The 19291-nt window shown below is 42.7% G+C and overlaps 1 protein-coding gene across 1 annotated transcript in view; it reads left to right on the top strand.

Moving 5' to 3' along the window:
- Positions 1–1778: 1778 nt before the first annotated feature.
- ZRSR2 (zinc finger CCCH-type, RNA binding motif and serine/arginine rich 2) overlaps positions 1779–19291 on the top strand; it is a gene marked incomplete at its 5' end in the record, with an annotated part of 29399 nt that continues 11886 nt past the window's right edge. Inside the window, 9 exons of the mRNA XM_014522597.2 lie at positions 1779–1869; positions 2342–2417; positions 5402–5510; positions 5877–5963; positions 8080–8118; positions 9964–10079; positions 12360–12573; positions 16625–16680; positions 17475–17584. Of these exons, the coding sequence (XP_014378083.1) occupies positions 1779–1869; positions 2342–2417; positions 5402–5510; positions 5877–5963; positions 8080–8118; positions 9964–10079; positions 12360–12573; positions 16625–16680; positions 17475–17584 (898 nt within the window). The remainder of the gene's footprint in view (positions 1870–2341; positions 2418–5401; positions 5511–5876; positions 5964–8079; positions 8119–9963; positions 10080–12359; positions 12574–16624; positions 16681–17474; positions 17585–19291) is intronic.

Genomic DNA, 19291 nt, shown 5'->3' with positions numbered 1-19291 from the left:
GGTTGGCGGTTGTCCGTCGGTTGGAGGAGGGCTGTGTCCGGGATGGGAGAGCGGGCAGCGGGGTGGTCCCTGTCAGTGCAGGGCGTTGGCAGGGCTGCTACCACGTGAAAAGTAGCTGTAGAGCAGTTGCCCCTTTTCTAGCATTAACTTTTTCCAGTCGGGCCAACACTTTTAGAGCTTGGCCCTCACTTTGTGAATAGGGCCACCTGCGCATGTTGCGCGGCTGCCCTGTGAGTTGTGCAACGTGCGTAATGTGTGGCAGGGGCTGTGGTGGCGGGTGCAAGCACAAAAGCAGATGTGGCTACAGAGCTTAGCGGAAAGGAGAACACTAGTTTGACACCCCTGCCAAGCAGAGCCAAAGGTGCGTGGGGTGAGGTGAGGTGAGCTGTCGTGCCCCTGGTAGGGGTGCCAACCCTCCAGGATTACCCTGGAGTCTAAGAATTAGATATAATCTCCAGGAGACTGCTGAGAGTCACCAGGGAGATAAATGATAGGGCGTTCATTAAAATAAATGTTAAATGTTGAATCCATTTGGTACAGTAGTCCAGTGGGTTTTTAAAATGTAATAGTAATGGGCATTTGCCTTCCTGAGTACAGTACAGTAGATCAGTCATTAATGTCATTATATCATGTGATGAAACCTCCCAGAATAGATTCAAACACAGTTGGCATCCCTAGGCTCTGGGCTGAGGCTCCAGGAACCTGGCTGTGGTGTGAAGAGTCCCTGCCTCTTCGTGCACTCTGCTGGGTCAGCCCACAGGAGTGCGAGGAGTGGGGCTGTGCTGTAGGCAAGCACTGGAGGGTTTCCACCATGGGATGACAGGCCCCTCTCCTGCCTGTCAGCCGATTGGCAGGGTGCTGGTGTATTTTCTTGGGGTTGGAATCCTCCCCAGCTGGCTCTGCTGCTTGACAGCCTGTCCCCTTCCCAAACTGTACAGTCCATGTCTTGGACTATTTTTCCTACCAGAAAACATTTTTCTGGTAGGAAAAGTAGTCCAGACGTTTATACAGGCCAGTTGTTTGTACATTCCAGATGACCAGTTTGTATAGTCCAGACATATGTTTCTACCAGAAAACATTTTTTCTGGTAGAAACAAATGTCTGTACACAGCTAGGGGCAGTTCAGGTTCCACTCCATGGGACCTTGTAGACCAGTGGTCTTCGACCTTGTTACATTTGCAGACCCCTAAAAAATTTCGAATGGGGGTACGGACCCCTTTGAGTTGTAAGTGTATTCAGACATTTTTGACTGATTGGAGTCCTCTTTTGTGGACTCCTTAGATGTAGTCTACGGGCCCCCAGGGTCTGAGTATCGCGGGTTGAAAAACACCGTTGTAGCCTATAGAGGAAGAAAGGTCCTATCAGAGGTGTAACTCAGGAGTTGAGAGAAGTAGAAGCCAAAAAGGAAAGTCATCAGTGTCAGCTTAGCATCACCATTGGTCAAAAGTCAAGGGAGCACATATTTGGAGGAATTTTTGATCTGCAATGTCAAAAGCAGCTCAAGGACAGTGAAATCCTGAGTCCTTAGCTGAGCAGTATTCATTGCTACTAGATGCACACAATTTGGACTGCAATATTACAGTCTGATATTTAATTTTTAAAATGTTTCTTGCTATGAACAGTATTTAATAGCTCTAGGTTGTGATTTAGGTGTGCACTGCTGTCATAAGCATAAATAGAATTCGAAGAAGGAGGGGGGGAAACTTGACGTTGAAAGATAAATTTTAACTAAACAACAACAATGTTTTGATAGCCTGGTATAATGCAAATGATACTCTACCATCTTCAGCCATAAACAATATAGAGCTGTTCTGAAGAAAGAGAAAAGAAAGAAAAGGAGACAAGCACTAGCCAGATTGAGAGATTCCGGTAAGAACCGTATTACTTTTGTTGCAATTTTATACGGGTATGCTATTTTATTTTCTTATGAAGACAATGGGAAGGAACGCTAACGTGTTACAGCATCGAAGGAGACTATTGTGTAGTTTAATCAGTGTTCTAGAAGAGTAAGAATTTTTGAAGTAGAAACTTTCTTTAGAAGATATGATTCTGTCATGCACTTAGAAAATACAGTGTGAGATCACTTAGAATCGTGTAGTAAAATTTCTCGAGGTTAGTTTTTTTTCGTATTAAAGAGTCTTAAGCTTTTTATCTACACTGTTTACATTTATGCATGAGTACCTCCGGATAGAAGGAAACTGAAAAACTCTAGTAAAAACTCCAGTTTGGAAAGTTTATATTACATAAGTTATTTTCTACCGTCTTATTACACTATGGTAAAACCAAAGAGAAAAAATTGTATTTTAGCTCTGTGTACAAGAACCTATTTCTTTTCTTTCAGAAATCACAGAAAAAGATGAAACAGTGCCTGATGAGGAAGAACTAGAAGAAGAGGAAAAAAAGCTTGATGCTGAAAGGTGAATATTCTAAAATTTAAGTATCTGCAGTAGATGCATTATTTTGTATGTTACTCATTTTACATAATGATGAAAGTATACATTTTGTAATTCAAATTCTATTTTTTTTCATATTAAGCACTGTACACTCAAATTTCCCTGAATGCCTCACTTTGGACCCACTTGAGCTTGCTATTCAGAAGAATTTAAGGGTGTGGACAGAAGCGCAGCTCTCACCTGTAACTCAGAACAATGTTTGCAAAGTGTTTTGAATTACAGTGTTACCCCAGACCAAACAAAAGTTCACTGTTAGTTCCAGGTGGGAGGGGAATCTAGCTGCTGCTGGGAGACTGCAGCCAGGTTCCCATAGCAATGGCCAGGGCTCTCTGCTAGTTTTTGCTGTTTTCTGAATGGGAGGGGGAAAGGCAGCAGAGGGTATAGTGGGCAAACTGAGTTATGCTAAACTTCTTAACCATAGTCTAGGCCAGGGGTAGACAACGTTTTTTGGCCAGAGGGCTGAAAACCCCTACAATGCCTACCTTGGAAGGTGCCGGGGTGCTAGCATACCAGAAAAACAAAATGAGGGCAGGGGATACATGGCAGGATGCCCTATTTATGCCCCTTGCCCCCCAGCCCTGCTCATGGCCCCTGCCCCCCAGCCCAGGCTCTGTGGCTGTCAGCAGCTACCCAGACCCTGGGCCAGCAGCAAACCTTTGCTGCCTCTCCGCCCCAGCCCCAGGCTCCAGGGAGGCAGCACATACCAGTACTGCTCCCCGCTGTGCTGTCCTCGCCACTTCTGCAAAGCAGCATTGGAACCTGGCATGGCAGGGTACAGTAGGGGACACAGAAAACTGCCTGCTTCGAGCTCCCCGCTGCCGTGCCACACTTCCCCTGTGTGCACAGGAGCAGCGTGGTCAGCAGCGCAGGGTTGTGCCCCCTCGCTGCTGCCCCCACCTGCAGGGTAAGTGTGGCAGGGCAGTGGAGAGCTGGGAGCAGGCAGCTTTCTGCGTCTCCCACTGTGTCCTGCCACGCCTGGTTCCAGTGCTGCTTTGCAGAAGTGGCAAGGGCAGCACAGCGGGGAGCATTGCCAGTATGTGCTGCCTCCCCAGAGCCTGGGGCCGGGGCTGGGGCAGAGAGACAGCAGATATTTGCAGCTGGCCCAGGTTCTGGGTAGCTGCTGATAGCCACAGAGCCTGGGCTGCTTGCAGCAGGGCTTCCATGCGATCAGCCTGGGCTCTGTGGCTGCAGCTACCCAGAGCTGGGGCCAGCTGCAGCCAGGAGGTTACAAATAGCTGCTGCCCTCCTGCCTCGGCCCTGGTCCTAGCTGTCTCCCAGCCCTGGGCTCCGGAAAGGCAGCAGGTGCCGGCACTGCGCCCATTGGGGCCGGGGTCGGGGAGGCAGCAGCTGTTTGTAGCCAGCCCCGGCTCTGGGTAGCTGCTGATAGCCACGGAGCCTGGGCTGCTCCCAGCAGGGCTTGCAGCATCCCAGCTGCCTGTTGGGAGCAGACCTGGCTCCCAGCTGGCACCAGCTACCCAGAACTGGGGCCAGCTGCAGCCAGGAGGCTGCAAACAGCTGCTGCCTTCCTGGCTGCAGCGCGTGCTGAGGAAAATGGCCTCATGTACCATGCTCGGCACGTGTGCTGGGGGTTGCCGACCTCTGGTCTAGGCCTTCCCAGAACTAACCAATAAAATTGTACAAATTGTCTTATAAGGCAGTGGAAAAAGTAAGTGCTCTGATTGGTACGGTGGGCAAACCAGGTACAATAGGTTCTGCAAAAGGAAATGAAACCAAAAACTAAGTAGAATTGGAGTACTTGATCTAAAAGGATAAGGCATGGAACCTGAGGATTAAACAATTTGGGATGGGAAAGTTACAAAAGTGATGGACAAACAAAGGGGAAAGCATGTGTTTGTGCTGTTACTCTGGGGAGACAGGGGTAGCCATGGACTTTTCACTCAAATAGCTAAAAAGCCAGGAACAAACATTCCATACACCCAGCAGAGGCGGCGAGGCTGATACCACTAAAGGTTGTTGCTGTGCCGTCTAAAGGAGCCACTTGCCAGGTCGGATTACAGGGAGGAAACCTGCTTAGGGGTTACTGTTAAAGTTCACTGCATACCAGATTGGATGAGGAGCTGTGTCAATCCTTGGGGGTCTCTGGCAGAAAGAATCCTATTGGTAACAGAGGGAGCTCATCCTCGGGGCTTCTCAGCTGGTGGTGAAGGGTGGGGTGGGTAAATTGGAGCCCTCCCCACTTCAGGGAGGCTCCAATACTCCCACTTCACATTCCATCAGGGCTGAAAATCCCTCAGACTGAACTCCCTCTGCTCCCTTTCCCACCCTCCCATTCTGAAAACAGCAACAGGGTGGGAACTATCCAGACATGGGTTACAAAAGACGCTATATTTTGAAATCTCTATCTGATACCTCATGCAATGAGATTTTCATCTGATTGGCTATTTTTAAGCTGTTTGCAGTTGTGCACTTGTGCTTGGTTACAGCTATAAACTGCTTTCTGTGGCCAGATAGGGTGCAGACAGAAGTGACAATTTTTGCCCAAGGTAAATTCTACACTATACTACATTACACTAAAGGCTGAGTAGTAACTTTATATGCAATATTTTAACCATTATCGTTGAACTAGAAAAGTATAAATTAAGTTTGGGTGTTTGTGAGAACATATGACTAGCTATTGGATAACATGCAAATTGGCCGTATTATATTTAATCCAATATAGAAATAATATTGGAATTGGCAGTATCCCAGAAACTTGTAATCTGGCAACAAAATAAACATTGGTCAAATTGTGTATTTTTCTAGAATGACGATTGCACTTCAGCATTGAAGAATTATATGTTTGGGGAAATATGTTGAGAGGTGGTTTTTTTTAATATTCTGCTTCAAAGGAGTAAAACCAAGTTTAGTAAACCTATTTTGCATGATAGATAAAATGTGTACATTTATAGACATTAATTTTGATAACTAGCTTCCTATTTTATTGGTAGGCAAAAACTACACGAGGAGTGGTTGTTGAGAGAAGAAAAGGCTCAAGAAGAGTTTAAGATCAAGAAGGAAAAGGAAGAGGCAGCAAGAAGACGTCAAGAAGAGGAGGAGGTGAAATATAAATTGAAGACCATTTTTAAGTGTGCCATAGTGTCGTCCAAAGCCAAGGGAAATTGTTAATATCTGTTTTGGTACTGGAGCAGACAAAGCGCTCTTGAAGTAGATTGTTTTTAATTTGTAATATCTCTCTTTTTTTTTTTAATATTGATTTTTAAAAAAAATACCCAAAGCTTTGGATTTCCTTTATATATCTGAACTCTAAAAGCAAGAGTTTCATCTCATAACAGAGTTGATGATTTTGGATTTATCTGTGGTCTTCTCATTCATTTACAATATGTTTTTTGAAAGACTTCATAAAGCATTTATTTATTTAATCTTTTAACAAGAAAATAAGCACTCTTTCTTTTTTTTATGAAGAGAAAGATCAGAGAAGAATGGGAAGAACAGCAGAGGAAAGAGAGAGAAGAGAAGGAGCAGAAACAACAGGAGAAAAGAGAGAGAGAGGTGATTCCTGCATTGGGAGGATAAACACACTGCATATCCTCTCACAGTACCACATGTAACATTCTGCAATTGTGTACCAATGTCAAAATCCAGTTAGCCTTTTTGCATCTGCTAAGTATTTCCAGTCCCCATTTGTTTATTTCTAATTAACAAATTCTTTCTGAGACCTGAAAATATATCTTGGATTCATAATAGTGTAATCTGAATCCATGATGCTGGAGAAGATAATTAATTTACTATAAGATTAGTCTTTTAGTTTGTGTAGCAATGTACAGCTAATTGTGTAGCTAATTATCTCTTATGTAATTATTTTCATTAGGCAAATACGAAGGTCTGTTGTCAGTGCTATTTTTCACATGCGTGCTTACCATGTGATATATTAAAGACCAATTTATCCTAGTATTAGAAGTGTTCCCTATAAGACATCTGAACAAGCTTAGTATAATTATTTTTAAGGAAGTTCCTGGTGCTGATCTAGAATTGTATTGCTGCTGTTCCTTAACAGTGTTCTTAATCAAAAGATGTTACAGCTCCTCTTTACCTGGCTCATTCATCAGGATGTATCTTTTTTCATAAATTCTGGGGTATGGAAGAAAACAATGTGGAAAAGTGCTATTAGTTGTACAGTTACATAAAAAATGCTAGAGGATATGGCTAGATTACAGACAAAGATCTGTCCTGAATTTCTTCCTACAAAGTGACAAAGTTAGGGTTGACCCTTCTCATGGAGGGGAAGGTGGTCGCAACTTTTTAGAGTCTCTCTCTTTCATTTCAGCTTTTTTAGCAGCAAAAGGTGGAAACTGAATAAATTCTAGTCAGTTTCATTCTCACCATCTTTACCAGAGAGAAAACATGATCCAATACTCCTTTTACTCTAAGTAATGCCAGCAGGGAGGCAGAAATGAGCTAGCAATTTTCACATTTCAGTTTAATAGCCGAAGAGGCTAGTTACATTGTTATACCTTCAGTAAAAGCAGGGGAGTAGTACTGACAGGCAAGATCAGTCTCCTTCTGGTTCGACTGAGGAAGGGATACCAAGGTACAAATATAATCATCTGGGTCAAGGGCAACTGGAAAAATAAAGTGAGAGAGAAGGAAAGGGACAAGAAAGATGGAAGGAGTCTAATGCAAATTAATGGAAAGAATTAAGGTAATAGAAGGAACCAAGAGGGTTGGTTGGACATGGTTTAGTTTAGTAGTCAGCACTTAATATGCTAGGGTGGGATTTGTGTGCTGTGTTGACTGACTACAAAAGCATTCCTTGGAGTGAGAGTTTCTATGATGTTTTACTACAGCTGTTACACAAAACCTACAAGGTGAAGATGGGAGAGACTGAAATGTAGAACAGGAAGAATGGAATGTGAAGTAAAGGGGTAGCAAGTGATGGAAAAGGCGTGTAAGCTGTGAATTCCCCAAGCTAGTAGAGAGTAGGGAAGAGACCCAGAAAGCAGGAATAGTGTGGTGTGCTTAAAATTAAGGGGAATGCCAATTTATTTTGTTGAGTAGCATGAATGAATTACTAGCTAACAATATGTTCTGTTATCTAGCTTGTTAGCCCTGGCTGGTATCCTGTGGACAGTGTTTGGTCAAATGGTGTAGGCTCTACTATGGATGTAAGAATGGCAGCATCCATATGAGCAGATAGGAAGTTAGGCAAAGCCAAAATGTGAGAGTAGCAGCTAGGAAAAGCCAGAATTTAATGTCTGCAGTATTTATTAGTATTGAAAATGTAGTTTAAACTTGAATGGCCACTTGTCCATTCCATTTCAGCTTTATACCTGTAAAACCTTGTACCAGGGAAGTCTAAGTGTGTAAAGTAGCATAGTTCAGTGACAGCAAAAAGAGAAAACATTGCTCGTTTCAAATGTAGCTTTTTAAAGTGCTCTAATGTTTAGATATTAGAAAACTCTTGCTTGGAAGTCATCTAAGATGTATCCTTTAACTGCAAAAGTGTGTGAGGTACCACAAAGTAAACAACTATAAATGTTCAGTTTTATAAGTAAACTGCCAAGTTGTATGATCATTAAATGTTGCCAGTTAGGTTCTTAACTAAAGAAACCAGATGAGTTACCTGTCTTCAGGGTTTTCACTAGTCCTGTGTTTGCACCATTTGTAGGAAGCTGTGCAGAAGATGCTGGATCAAGCTGAAAGTCAGGTATGTTCAGAGACTTTCCAATAAAGAGCTAAAGTGGCTTCGTTACCATCTGTTTTTTGTCTTTTAACAAGCTGTCCATGTGCTCTGAAAAAGCTAGTGACTGTCTCAATTTAACGTGGTTAAATGGTGTCTCTTAGCCATAAACAATGCATCTATTAGCTGAAATAGAATTAAACACATTTCTGGCCATTTGATAGCATTGCAGCTCTAAGTGTTTGTCGCATAGGAGACTTCTATATAGAATGACTTTAGGATTTTGCTATTTTTGTCACTGAAGACAAGCTATGACTATGTATTTGTGACTAAATATACTACATAAATCTGTTAGTTTTTCTGCCTGGCAGGTTGCTTCATTTTTTTAGCAGATAGTAAGTTTTTGAATAAATGTGCTCTGAATCAGGAGAGAACACATATCCCAAAATAGGGCGGGAGCTTCTTGTGTGTGTCGAGAAGCACAGATCTCAAACTAGCCTAACAGTAAGAAAATCATGATACCTGCATTCAGCATTTCCCTGGCTTTAAAGAAAACTTAACCTATTTTTAATTTAGCCCAGCAGTTATCTTCAAAAGGTTCTTGCTCTGAATAAACCGTTGAATAGTTTTGAATATTAAACTCCATTATAGCTAGCTATTTTTGGTCAACTGCTGTTACTCTAATAGAGCTAGTATTGGATTCTTAATTACATTTAGCAGGAGGGCTCCATTTATGATGGCAAAATCTGGATGGAAAACTGCTTTGACTGTTGTCATCATGTGGAGCACAAAATATATGTAGCCATTTCTTTATATATAAAACATGGTGTGTAAGTTTTACATTAAAAAAATATAAAGGGCTCGGTTGGTCAGTTCCACCACTGATGAAACCACCAATAGTATTTCCCCCTAAAAAAAAAGTGGCAGTCATTGCTAACCATGGCTTAAGCACCAGTGGCAAATTATTGAAATATTTAGTTTATGTAATGTGAGGAGTATTGCTTTCTCAGCCTTTCCAAATTGCCTGGTTAATCAACCTAGGTGATATTCTTTTTAAGTGCAATTCCAGCTTTGGCTCTTGTCAAAAAATGCACCTAACTTTCTTATTGAATTTCAAAAATCTGAATGCTGAGACTAGGATTTGGAAATTCCTGAGTTTTAATTTGGCATACCCTTTTTTGTACAGTTGCTTTAGTTACCTTACCTTCACCTTTCCCCTCATGTCACTTTTCCTATCTATGTACATGTACTTATTTATATATTTTACATGGCAGTTGTGAGGAAAATGTTTAAGGTTCCAGTCTTGTTCCTGCCAAAAATGCATTCTATGCAGCATGGGAGTGGAGCGTGCAAAAGTGGCATTAGCCCTTGTTTTAGTTTCTTGAACCTGGGATTACTGCACATTGATCCAGCTCTGTTCCTTGAGGATTCCGCCATGTTGGAAGGGTCTCACAGTTCACTACATTAGTGCAGCACATCTATCCAAATTCCAGAAAGGTCTGTGTTTGTAGCTTCTTCAAGGATAAAAATCAGATGCACGGGCCAAGTATTTATAATTGCTTATTATTGTAAAGGCTTAAACCATCCTTGACTCTAGCAAGTTGGTATATTACATTGGCAGTCTCGGCACACATTGGCGTAATTTTGAGAGTTTCAGAAGTCATTTTCATGAGTGATCAAGAAGAGCCCTTTTCAGCTAGATTGGAAGCGTTTGAATTTTAATAAAGTGACATTTCAGATCCTTGGTTCTAGCTTGTTTTTCTGTGTCAAAGGTGATCATTTAAAAATACCTAAGGACTGAATTGGCATTCTTGGCTTTTTACTATTTTTTGCTTTGTTGAAGTAATTGTATTTCATGGTGTTTTTATGCAGTTGGAAAATGGTGCTACGTGGCATAATCCAGAACCCCCAGAGAACATAGGAACAGAGAAAGATAGAGCTAATTGTCCCTTCTATATTAAAACAGGAGCCTGCAGATTTGGAGACAGGTAACTGCTTGAATATTGATTGAATCATGTCATTTGGGGAATCGGGTTCTTCAGGATGTCTTTTGGGGTCAGGCTAGATGATCTGTTCAGGTCCCTCCTGACCCTAGCTACTATGAAACTATGGGTTCGTGATCAAATAATTTTCTTACTATTTTTGGATTGGATTCTTTTTTGTATAGGGCTGTATGTTGACACTAATGTATTTTCAAAATTGGGCTATTTTTTATTTGTTTTTATTAGAACTACTAATAGTATATTATTGTTCTCACTTTGATCTAACTCACTTTGATTCAGCAGAAGCACTGGCACTGATAATTTTTCCATAAGACTACATGTAGTTGCTGTTGTTGCAGCTCTGAGGAAACAGATTGGAATCTGTCTTCCTTCTCCTCCTCCCTCCCCCAATTAATATGCATACATTGCACTCAAAATAAAGGGTTACAAAAGCAAGGTAGTATGTAGTATCATTGGTCAATTAGTTGTCACTTTCAAGTATCTTTTTACTGTTTATATAGTCATTGAGAACCACAAAGTCTGTTTAATCAAATATCCTTTGTCTGTATTGGATGTTTTAGAGAGATATACAACATATTCAATTATGGACAGTCGTGTGATGATGATTTATCTGGCAGAGTTTCTTCCGATGCTTGACAGTGGCTAAATTCTGGAAGTAGAGAGTCCCTATTACTCATGTCTCCTTACTTGAACTCTTTCAACTGTAGATGATGGTTTTACTATTCAAATAACAGTTTTTCAAGCCTTTATAATCCATAGCTTTTTGTCATAACAGGTTCTGAGTTTATTATGAATTGTACAAACATCAGTTTTAACATTTAAGCTGCTACCTGGGAATTGTTTTCTTTTTGTATTAAGAGACAAGGAAAATAAAGCTGCCTGGTTCTCATCTAAACTTTTACCCATTCCCTCTGAAACCTTTAGGTGCCTTGAATCACACTTTATTGCATTTTCTTGGACCTCTTCTGACAGACACCATATAAATACAAAATGAATATAGTACATAAGAGGCCAGTGGGATGTTCTGCTTTATGTTGTCACATAAATGGAAAGGCAACAACCTGTAGAATTCACTGTCTAGATCTTGAGTTTTTAGAGCTTATTGGGACAGACTTATTTATTTTCCTTATGCTTTTACAGTAGATCATTTATAAATTCTCCTGCCGTAGTGTATAAGTCAATAACAAACTGCTTGGGATTGGGAAGACATTTTCAGATGAGTAGACTAATCTGTTGTTATCCATTACAGTGTTTGGGCCTTCCTCTAAAACATTTAGATAAGGTACTAAACTAGATAGGTTTGCTGGTGTGATAGATGTAATAATTACATGCCTATACCTTGAACAGGTCGGCCTACTTTATTTATAATAAGCTTTCTCTATATTCTGATTTGTTTTTCTATTTGGTTTAGCAGAGGTAACAATTTGAGTGTGTTGTATTGTAGTTCGTCTTGTCAGTGCTATGCTGCCCAACATAGCACTGTACACTTTGTAGAGTTCTTGACCTGAGTAAAATATAGGTGGGCATTTGAACCCATGGCTTTAAAACAGAGTAAAGTCCTTCTCTTGTGCAGAAACTAGCCGGGGTGTTTTACTGAATTTTAGGCTGTTTTGGTTTAGCCCTGTGTTGCAGCATCTGAGAACAGTTTGAAGATGAACATCAACACACACAATCTATTTTTCCTTTTACAGCCAGTAACAGGGAAGTCTGATTTTAGTGCAGTCATTTGTAAAATTTTGCACTCCCACAGCCATAAGACTAGGGGCTGAATTTCCTTTCGAGTAGGAAGAAAGTAATATTAGAAAGTATCTAACTGTCTAAGGGATAATGGGGACTTCATACCTTACAAGAGCCATAGCGCTAATTCTGTAAGAGACTTAAACTGGACATTTTCCTTCCAGAATAGTAACCAGTGAGGGTTGCTGGGCTAGACTGGGCCATGCCGGAGCCAGTGTACAGGGCCAGTTTTGCACAGCACTGTATGCAGTGTGTGCCCCATGCTAGCATCCTGTGCCGTGTGCAACATGTGCCAGTCCTGCTCTGTATGTAGTGCATGGGGCACAAGCTGCATGGGGTGCCTCTCCATACCAGTCTTGAGCGCTGGCTTTGGGGCTAGTATGGATTGGGTCCCATTTAAAAATATTTTCTTGTAATTTAGAGCTGTTACTAGATCTAGGAATAAAAAATGTTTGCGATTTTGCAGGTGTAGCTTTTGCTGAAAGATTAATTGTATTTTGGGTGTTTTTTTTAATCAAAAATGTGCAGGTGTTCCCGCAAACATAACTACCCAACATCTAGTCAGACACTTCTCATTAGAGGTATGTTTATTACCTTTGGGATGGAGCAGTGTAGAAGAGATGACTACGATACAGATGCAAGTCTTGAGTACAGTGAGGAGGAAACCTACCAGCAGTTCTTGGAGTTCTATGAAGATGTACTCCCTGAGTTTAAGAGTGTTGGAAAGGTTATTCAGTTCAAGGTAAGCAATAATAATACAGTTATGCACCGTGGGGAATGATGTAATTATGCCTCCCACACAATTTTGCCCATAAAAAGCATGACTGTACATAATTGCATAATTTTGCATAATTTAACTGTGGTTGGCTCTGTGCCTCCCACTTCCGTGATGTGGAGGCACAGAACTGCACAACTGGATGGCTGGGTAAGTGGGAAGGGGAGCTCCTGCCTGCAGGAGGGAGTGGAGCCGTGGGGTTTTTGGGTGGGCATGGGGGTGTGCGTGTGTGGCTGTGGGGTTTGTGGGTATAAGCCACGTGCTGCCAGGTCAGGTTGGCTGGCCCCATGCCTCCACATGGGGCTTCCGGGACTCCAGGAGGAAGCTGCATGTAGAAGCACAGAGCCTGCCCAGCCTGATGGCATGTGACTCCATGCATCCATGTGTGGCTTCCTGCTAGAGTGCTAGAAGCCCCACGTAAAGGGCTGGCCTGGCCCATAGCGCATGGACCAGGAGCTGTGTGCCATTGGGTCAGGCGGGAAGCTGTACATGGAGGCACGGAATCGCACACTTATCGGGCTGGGTGGGCTTCTGCTTGCCTCTACATGCGGCTTCCTGCTGGAGTGCTGGAAGCCCCATGTTTTGGCACAGAGCCCACCTGACCGAATGGTGCGTGGCTCCCAGTCTATATGCCATTGGGCCAAGCCAGCTGGCTCCGTGCCTCCACGTGGGGCTTCCAGCACTGCAGTGGGAAGCTGCACATGGAGGCACGAACACTGCCTGGCCCGATGACACATGGCTTTCACCTGCAGTGCCATAAGTCCCACTTGTTGGCACAGCCAGCCTGGTCTGGTTTGAAGGTATGTCAGTGGGCCAGGCCAACTCCATGCTAGCACATGCAGGCCCTGGGACTCATCCAGAGGCGTGTGCCACTGGGGGCTCTGCTTGTCACAGCCATGAGCACCCCGAGGGTCTGCTGCTGGCTGCTGCTGAGCCAGCGGTGGCAGGGACTGTGCATCATGGGGGGAGGGGATGTGTGGTGGTGTTTCATGGGTTCACCCACCTACAAACTACCCCCCCCCCCTTCCCCCTTTGCAATCTCCCCCACAAACCCTGCACCAGTCCACAAATGCCACACACACCCATACCCCCCCACTCACTCCCCAACCATATAAGGTACCTGCATATATTTCTAAAGAAAGTTCAAATAGTGTTATATTATTTATTTTGTTTTGGGTTTTTTTTAACAAATTAAAGTAATTTTGCATAATTTGGAATTTTTTATACATAATCTTAAATTTTTCTGTGCATAATTCCCTGGGGTGTAGATCATTGTCACTCTAACATAAATCTCTCTTTTGCTAGTGTGTGTTTCCATTGTGGAATACATCGTAGCTTAGTTTAATGTGCATTCAAAAGATTATACAGTTTCTTTAACTCAAAATACATACATCTCGGGTCATTTGTAAGCTAATTTCATTGCCATCATAGCGGATTGTACTTTAAATAATGCTTGTGCCCATAATTTCTCTTAAATAATGGGCTTGTCATGTGTAGCTAAAATTACCTTCTTCAGCAATCTTACTGACCCCTTCTTACTAAGCTTTTGATCAGTCTTGTATACTGAGTTTGTTATGGGAAGTCTTAGAAATTTTTACCAGTTGTGTACTAGTTCAAGGACTAAGCTCAAAGAATTTCATATAACAATGAAACATTTTTTTTCTGTTGAGTGTCATCTGAATGGCCAGGCTTCTGGGAGAGGGTATCATGTTGGGAGGTAGGAATTAGGGGTCTGACTAAATAAGATTTAAATACTAGCTTCCCAACCTGAGTGTCAGAGTTCAACACTAGTAATAATGGGCTGTTTTATGTGTTTTGTGTTAAGTTCTGTGTAGAGATCTAGTTACTCATGTTCTAATATTACATGTTAAAGCTACGTTAACCCCCCCCAGCCCCAGGTTAGACATTGGAAAGATAAGAAATACATGAGTTAGAGTGGTTTGTGCAATACAGGCTTGTTACCTGTGTATACATTGTTTCTATCTAAACATGGAAGGGGCCTTCTGGGTTAGTGAATCCTGTCCCCTGTTATCACAAGCAACTGTATCATGACTTTCATAAGCTGATCCAGTTTTGAGAAACAGTCAGGCTTCTTATTCTTATTGCTGTGTGTAAGGCTGTTCTAGAAGCACACTTCTCAGATAGCTGGTAACTTCCTTCTTGCTTCCTACTTAAATTGATATATGGCCAGTTCACGTCCACTTGTTCTTGGGCCAACACTTGTGTTCTTTTGCTTAACATAGCTCTCTTCCCTCATTAAGCTTTATATTGCTAAAGTAAATGATCACATATAATTTATACCATGGTAGCCCTACCTCATTCATTGCCTAGACTAATCCTGCTTTGGGGATAAATGAGGTTTGGTTAGTGAAGCAAGCCCATCCAGTAGGGAGGACCCCTGCTTCATTTGTTGCAGAAGTGGGAAGGCACATAGAGAAGCTGAGGCTTGCTGGAAGGAGGAGTGTGCTCACCGTTAAAGCAACAGTTGTGGCGTTGGAGAAACTGAATTGTATCCTTGTCCTTCCATGAGTTCTTCTTCTGAGACCTTAACAAGTAACATAGACTTTTGTGTTGACAAAAATACTGATTACTCATAGCTGCAATGTTTAGGTGAGTGGCAATGGCGATTTGAATTTTATGCTTTTTATATGGTGGGTTAACCATGCCTGTTGTAAAGTATCTTTATTTCTTCTTAGATAAGGCTTTGTTTACACTACAGAGCTTATCCAGTGTAGCCATGTCAGTTAGGGTTGTAAAGAGATCCCTCCTCCCTATGCAGCATAGTTCTGACAGCAAATTCCCAAATGTGAACACAGCTTTGATCGCAGAAGGCAGGTTTTGCCCGCAGAGCTACTGTTATTCGGGGGAGTGGTGTGTAAACGGAAAAAATTTATGCTAGCAAAGCTACATCCATATGTGGGACACAGCTGTCTTGGTGCTGTTAGGTTTTAAAGTGGCTCACTGTGTAGACATAGCCTGAGCATTCTCTTCCAAAATCCGCAATTCGTGCTTAGCAATCACTTCAAAGTAGACAGTATTTCTTAAAGGACTGTGCTTCCTGAGTTTGTACACTTCAGGTGAGTTGGCTTTTGTTGTTTCCACAACAAAATTTTCTGGAATTTCATACCATTTGTCTAACAAAGAATCATTTAGAGCCAGCCTTTTCTGTTCTGTTACTTGTTGCTGTCTTTGTTTTTCTCTCATTATTTATTCTCCCGTTTCTGTTGTCAGTGAGTGCTACTGGTGTCAGATGATGAACAAGTAGTCCTAGTAGCACTTCCAGTGTTGAATTTTAATAAGTGCTATTAGCTATTTAAAAGTGCAGCTGGTATTGAACGCCTCTAGTAGAAATGATGCATTCTTGGAGGCCAGCCAGACAGAACACCATGTTGTCAGAGGATTAATTATGTGGTGACATAGCAGTGTTGCCTACCAACCGTGCTATTTCAGAAATTAAAACAGAACCTTAGTAGCAGACTATGGAGAAATTATGACTATGTTTATATGCTTAATTAAAACCAGCTAGACGTTAGGGCAGGGATCAGCAACGTTTTTGGGCAGGATGCCAGAAATACTCACAACCTCGACTTGTAAGATGTTGGAGTGCAAGGGGTGGATGGCAGGGGAGCCACAAGGGGCCAAATCCTAGTTGTGGCAGCACAGCCCTGGCCTCTTCCCACTGTCCACCCCGAGGCATATGTGCCAAGAAAAATGCCTTTGCGTGCCACATCCTGGCACACATGCTGGGAGCTGCTTACCCTTGTATTGGGAGAAGAAAGAAACTGCAACGTTACCTAAGCAGACTAGTCTAAATGTTCAACAGAAACCAGGAGCTCTTACAAGCCTTTATTTAACCAGATTGTAAGTATTGAGTATTGTTAGGTCTATATTTGAAAGCAATTGGCTTTCAAATGTTTACATTCACGTATAATGAATAGGGGTGAATACAGCTAAATATGCTTTAAGTATTGTAGCTGTCTGAAGACCTTAACTTTAATATTGCATCTTCTTTTTTTAGGTCAGTTGCAACTTTGAGCCTCACTTGAGGGGAAATGTGTATGTTCAGTACCAGTCGTAAGTGTCTTGAAATTTTATGAAGTTTGACAAGTAAACTCTAGATCATAAGCAGTGCAGTAATACATGTTTAACTTTGTCCTTTTACTGGGTTTGAAAAGGTTTAATCTTTATAGTTTCATTTCAGTTAAATTTGAATGTCAGTGGGCATGTCTGTATGTGAATATTAATGGGACATGCTAAACTCTGGCACAGTTTGTATCAGAGTTGTTGCTCTCAGGTGCAGCATTTACACAAGTGTCCGGGTCTGCAGCATGTTGAGCTAGGGAGGCACAGCCATGGCTGCCAAGGGGTCCGGGAAGTCAGCCTGCCAGCCTGGAGCTGCTCTTGCCTGGCTCAGCATGGTAAGGAGGGGCTGGCTGGGGCATGAGGGTGTTACATTGTGGGGCTAGCAAGCAGGCAGCCCTGCACTGTAGCGCCCATGTACCCCAGCCAGCCTTGGTTGCCGTCTACATGTCCATTTCAGTGCACTTAAGTAACTGCTGTAGAATAGCACTTGTGTTGGGCAGTACTATCTGTGGCAGAGTTAATTTGTTTACTCTGGCCTTTAGCACCGGTCATATAGACGGTGATGTTTTATTGTGGAGTTAATTAGGTAACTCCACAGTAATGGTCTTCTGTAGATGCACACCCACTTTGGCCATATTTAATCAAGGTGACTAATCCCCATATCCCCATATTTAATCAAGGTGACTAATCCCCATATTGTTAGAGCCCCAAATTGGTATGTAGCTTTAAAAGTTTAAAGGATTGTGTCTCAATGTTGCAAACTGTGGCTTTTTTTATCTTTAAAGAGAGAGAGACTGTCAGGAGGCCCTTACTTCATTCAATGGACGCTGGTATGCAGGACGACAGCTTCAATGTGAATTCTGTCCAGTGACAAGGTGGAAAACTGCTATCTGTGGTATGTTAGGATAACTGCTTATGGAAGTCTTTTATTCTTGAAAGGCTTATTACAGAACTGAAAGAATAAACATTGCTTCTAAATCTGCTGAGTATCTACTTAACATTGGAATAACAGTACCTTTTGGGGATAAAAAATGACAGACAAAGCAAACAATATCAGGAAATACGAGCTGAAGATATAAGTTGATACATTATCTAACAAACTGAGTGAGGGGCGGGATTTAGGAAATTGGCTATGTAATTCGGACCCAGCAACATTAATAATTAGGAATTATTGATGTTTGGTCAGTTTACAGTTTTACATCTCATTAAGCTATAACCTAGTTGGTCTTTTGAAAGGCTAAAGTTTTAAAATAAATGTTAGTTTTAGCTATAGTTTAGTCTTGCTGAAAAGTTTAAATACATACATAAAGTGGACTGTAAGCTGAATATGAGCCAACAGCAGGCCCTTGTTGATGGCTAGGGACAGACATTTAAAAAGCCTGAGCCTGAATTGATTCAATCTTTGCAGGTTAGCCTAACCTGGCTAGGTTGAACTGGTATGCAACTGTACAGACGTTTCCTCTGGACTGAGGAAATGCCGGCACATGCCTGCAGTGGCTCAGGCTAGAAGCTGGGGGTGCTAGAGCAGCCATCCCTTCCCTGTACAGTGCTGAGCTGAGGGGGAAGGGTGGCCAAGCCCTGGCAGGACGCTTTGATTAGAGGGGTGTGTAAATGCCAACCCTGCTCAGACTTTTCCCTGCTGGCTGCTCAAGGGGTGGGAGTGTTGCCAGACCCCAGCACTGGGCTACCATTCTGAGGCAAAGGAGGGGTGTATAGCGCATGCATCTGTTGATGATACTGAGCTTTTCAATCTCTCTCTCCCTGCTTTTTCAAACTGTCTGCACACCTGACAGGCAAGGGAGCCAGCAGGGGGCTGATAACACAGTGTTTATCAGCCCATCAACAAAACAAAAGCCTCTCTCATTAGTTCAGGCTCTTCTTAAACAGCTTTTTCCAAGGAAGGAAGGGAGGAACATTACCAGCTGACCTGTTGATTAGCTCCAAATAGCCTTAAGGGGACACTGCTTGTGCCAGTGAAATTGGAGACACGCACACACCTCCACATTAGCTAACATACCACGTGCCAGCTAGGGTCTGTGGGGCTGAGGTCCGTGCTGTGGGAGAGGGGAGGATCCCTGCTTGAGCAGTGAGAGGGGGGTGGGACAGAGGGAAGCCAGGCAGAACCTGCTGTGCCTGCAGTCCCCACTGGTGCTCTGGCTAGGGAACAGAGAGGCAGGGCCAGCCCTGTTCTCTGGAGCAGACAGCCCAGCCCAAGACTGCAAAGCATCTGGGATGCTGGAGGACTCTGGTTTAACTTAAACCAGGAAGGGGTCTGGGTCAGACGTTGCATAAACCTGTTTGATCCAAATTCATTGAGTCTGATACTACATTCAACCAGGTTTATCTTAAAACCAGTCTCAGCCATTTTAAAACCCTTATGTGCACTGAACATCTGTTCTGTTACAGGTTTAAACCAGTTTCTGATCACTTAAACCAGTGTGTAATGTCTGTCCCTAGCCAAAAAGGCTAACAGCATACCGAGCTGCATTAGTATAAGTGTTGGCAGCAAATCAGGTGAAGTGATTCTTCCCTTCTAGTCAGCACTGGTGAGGCCACATCTGGAATACTGTATCCAGTTTTGCCCCCCCCCCCCCCACACAAA

Source organism: Alligator sinensis, unplaced genomic scaffold (genome assembly GCF_000455745.1).
Source record: "Alligator sinensis unplaced genomic scaffold, ASM45574v1 scaffold1192_1, whole genome shotgun sequence".
Taxonomy (NCBI): Eukaryota; Metazoa; Chordata; order Crocodylia; family Alligatoridae; genus Alligator; species Alligator sinensis.
The sequence above is the reverse complement of the archived record's forward strand: the minus strand, read 5'-3'. Positions and strand labels throughout refer to the sequence as shown.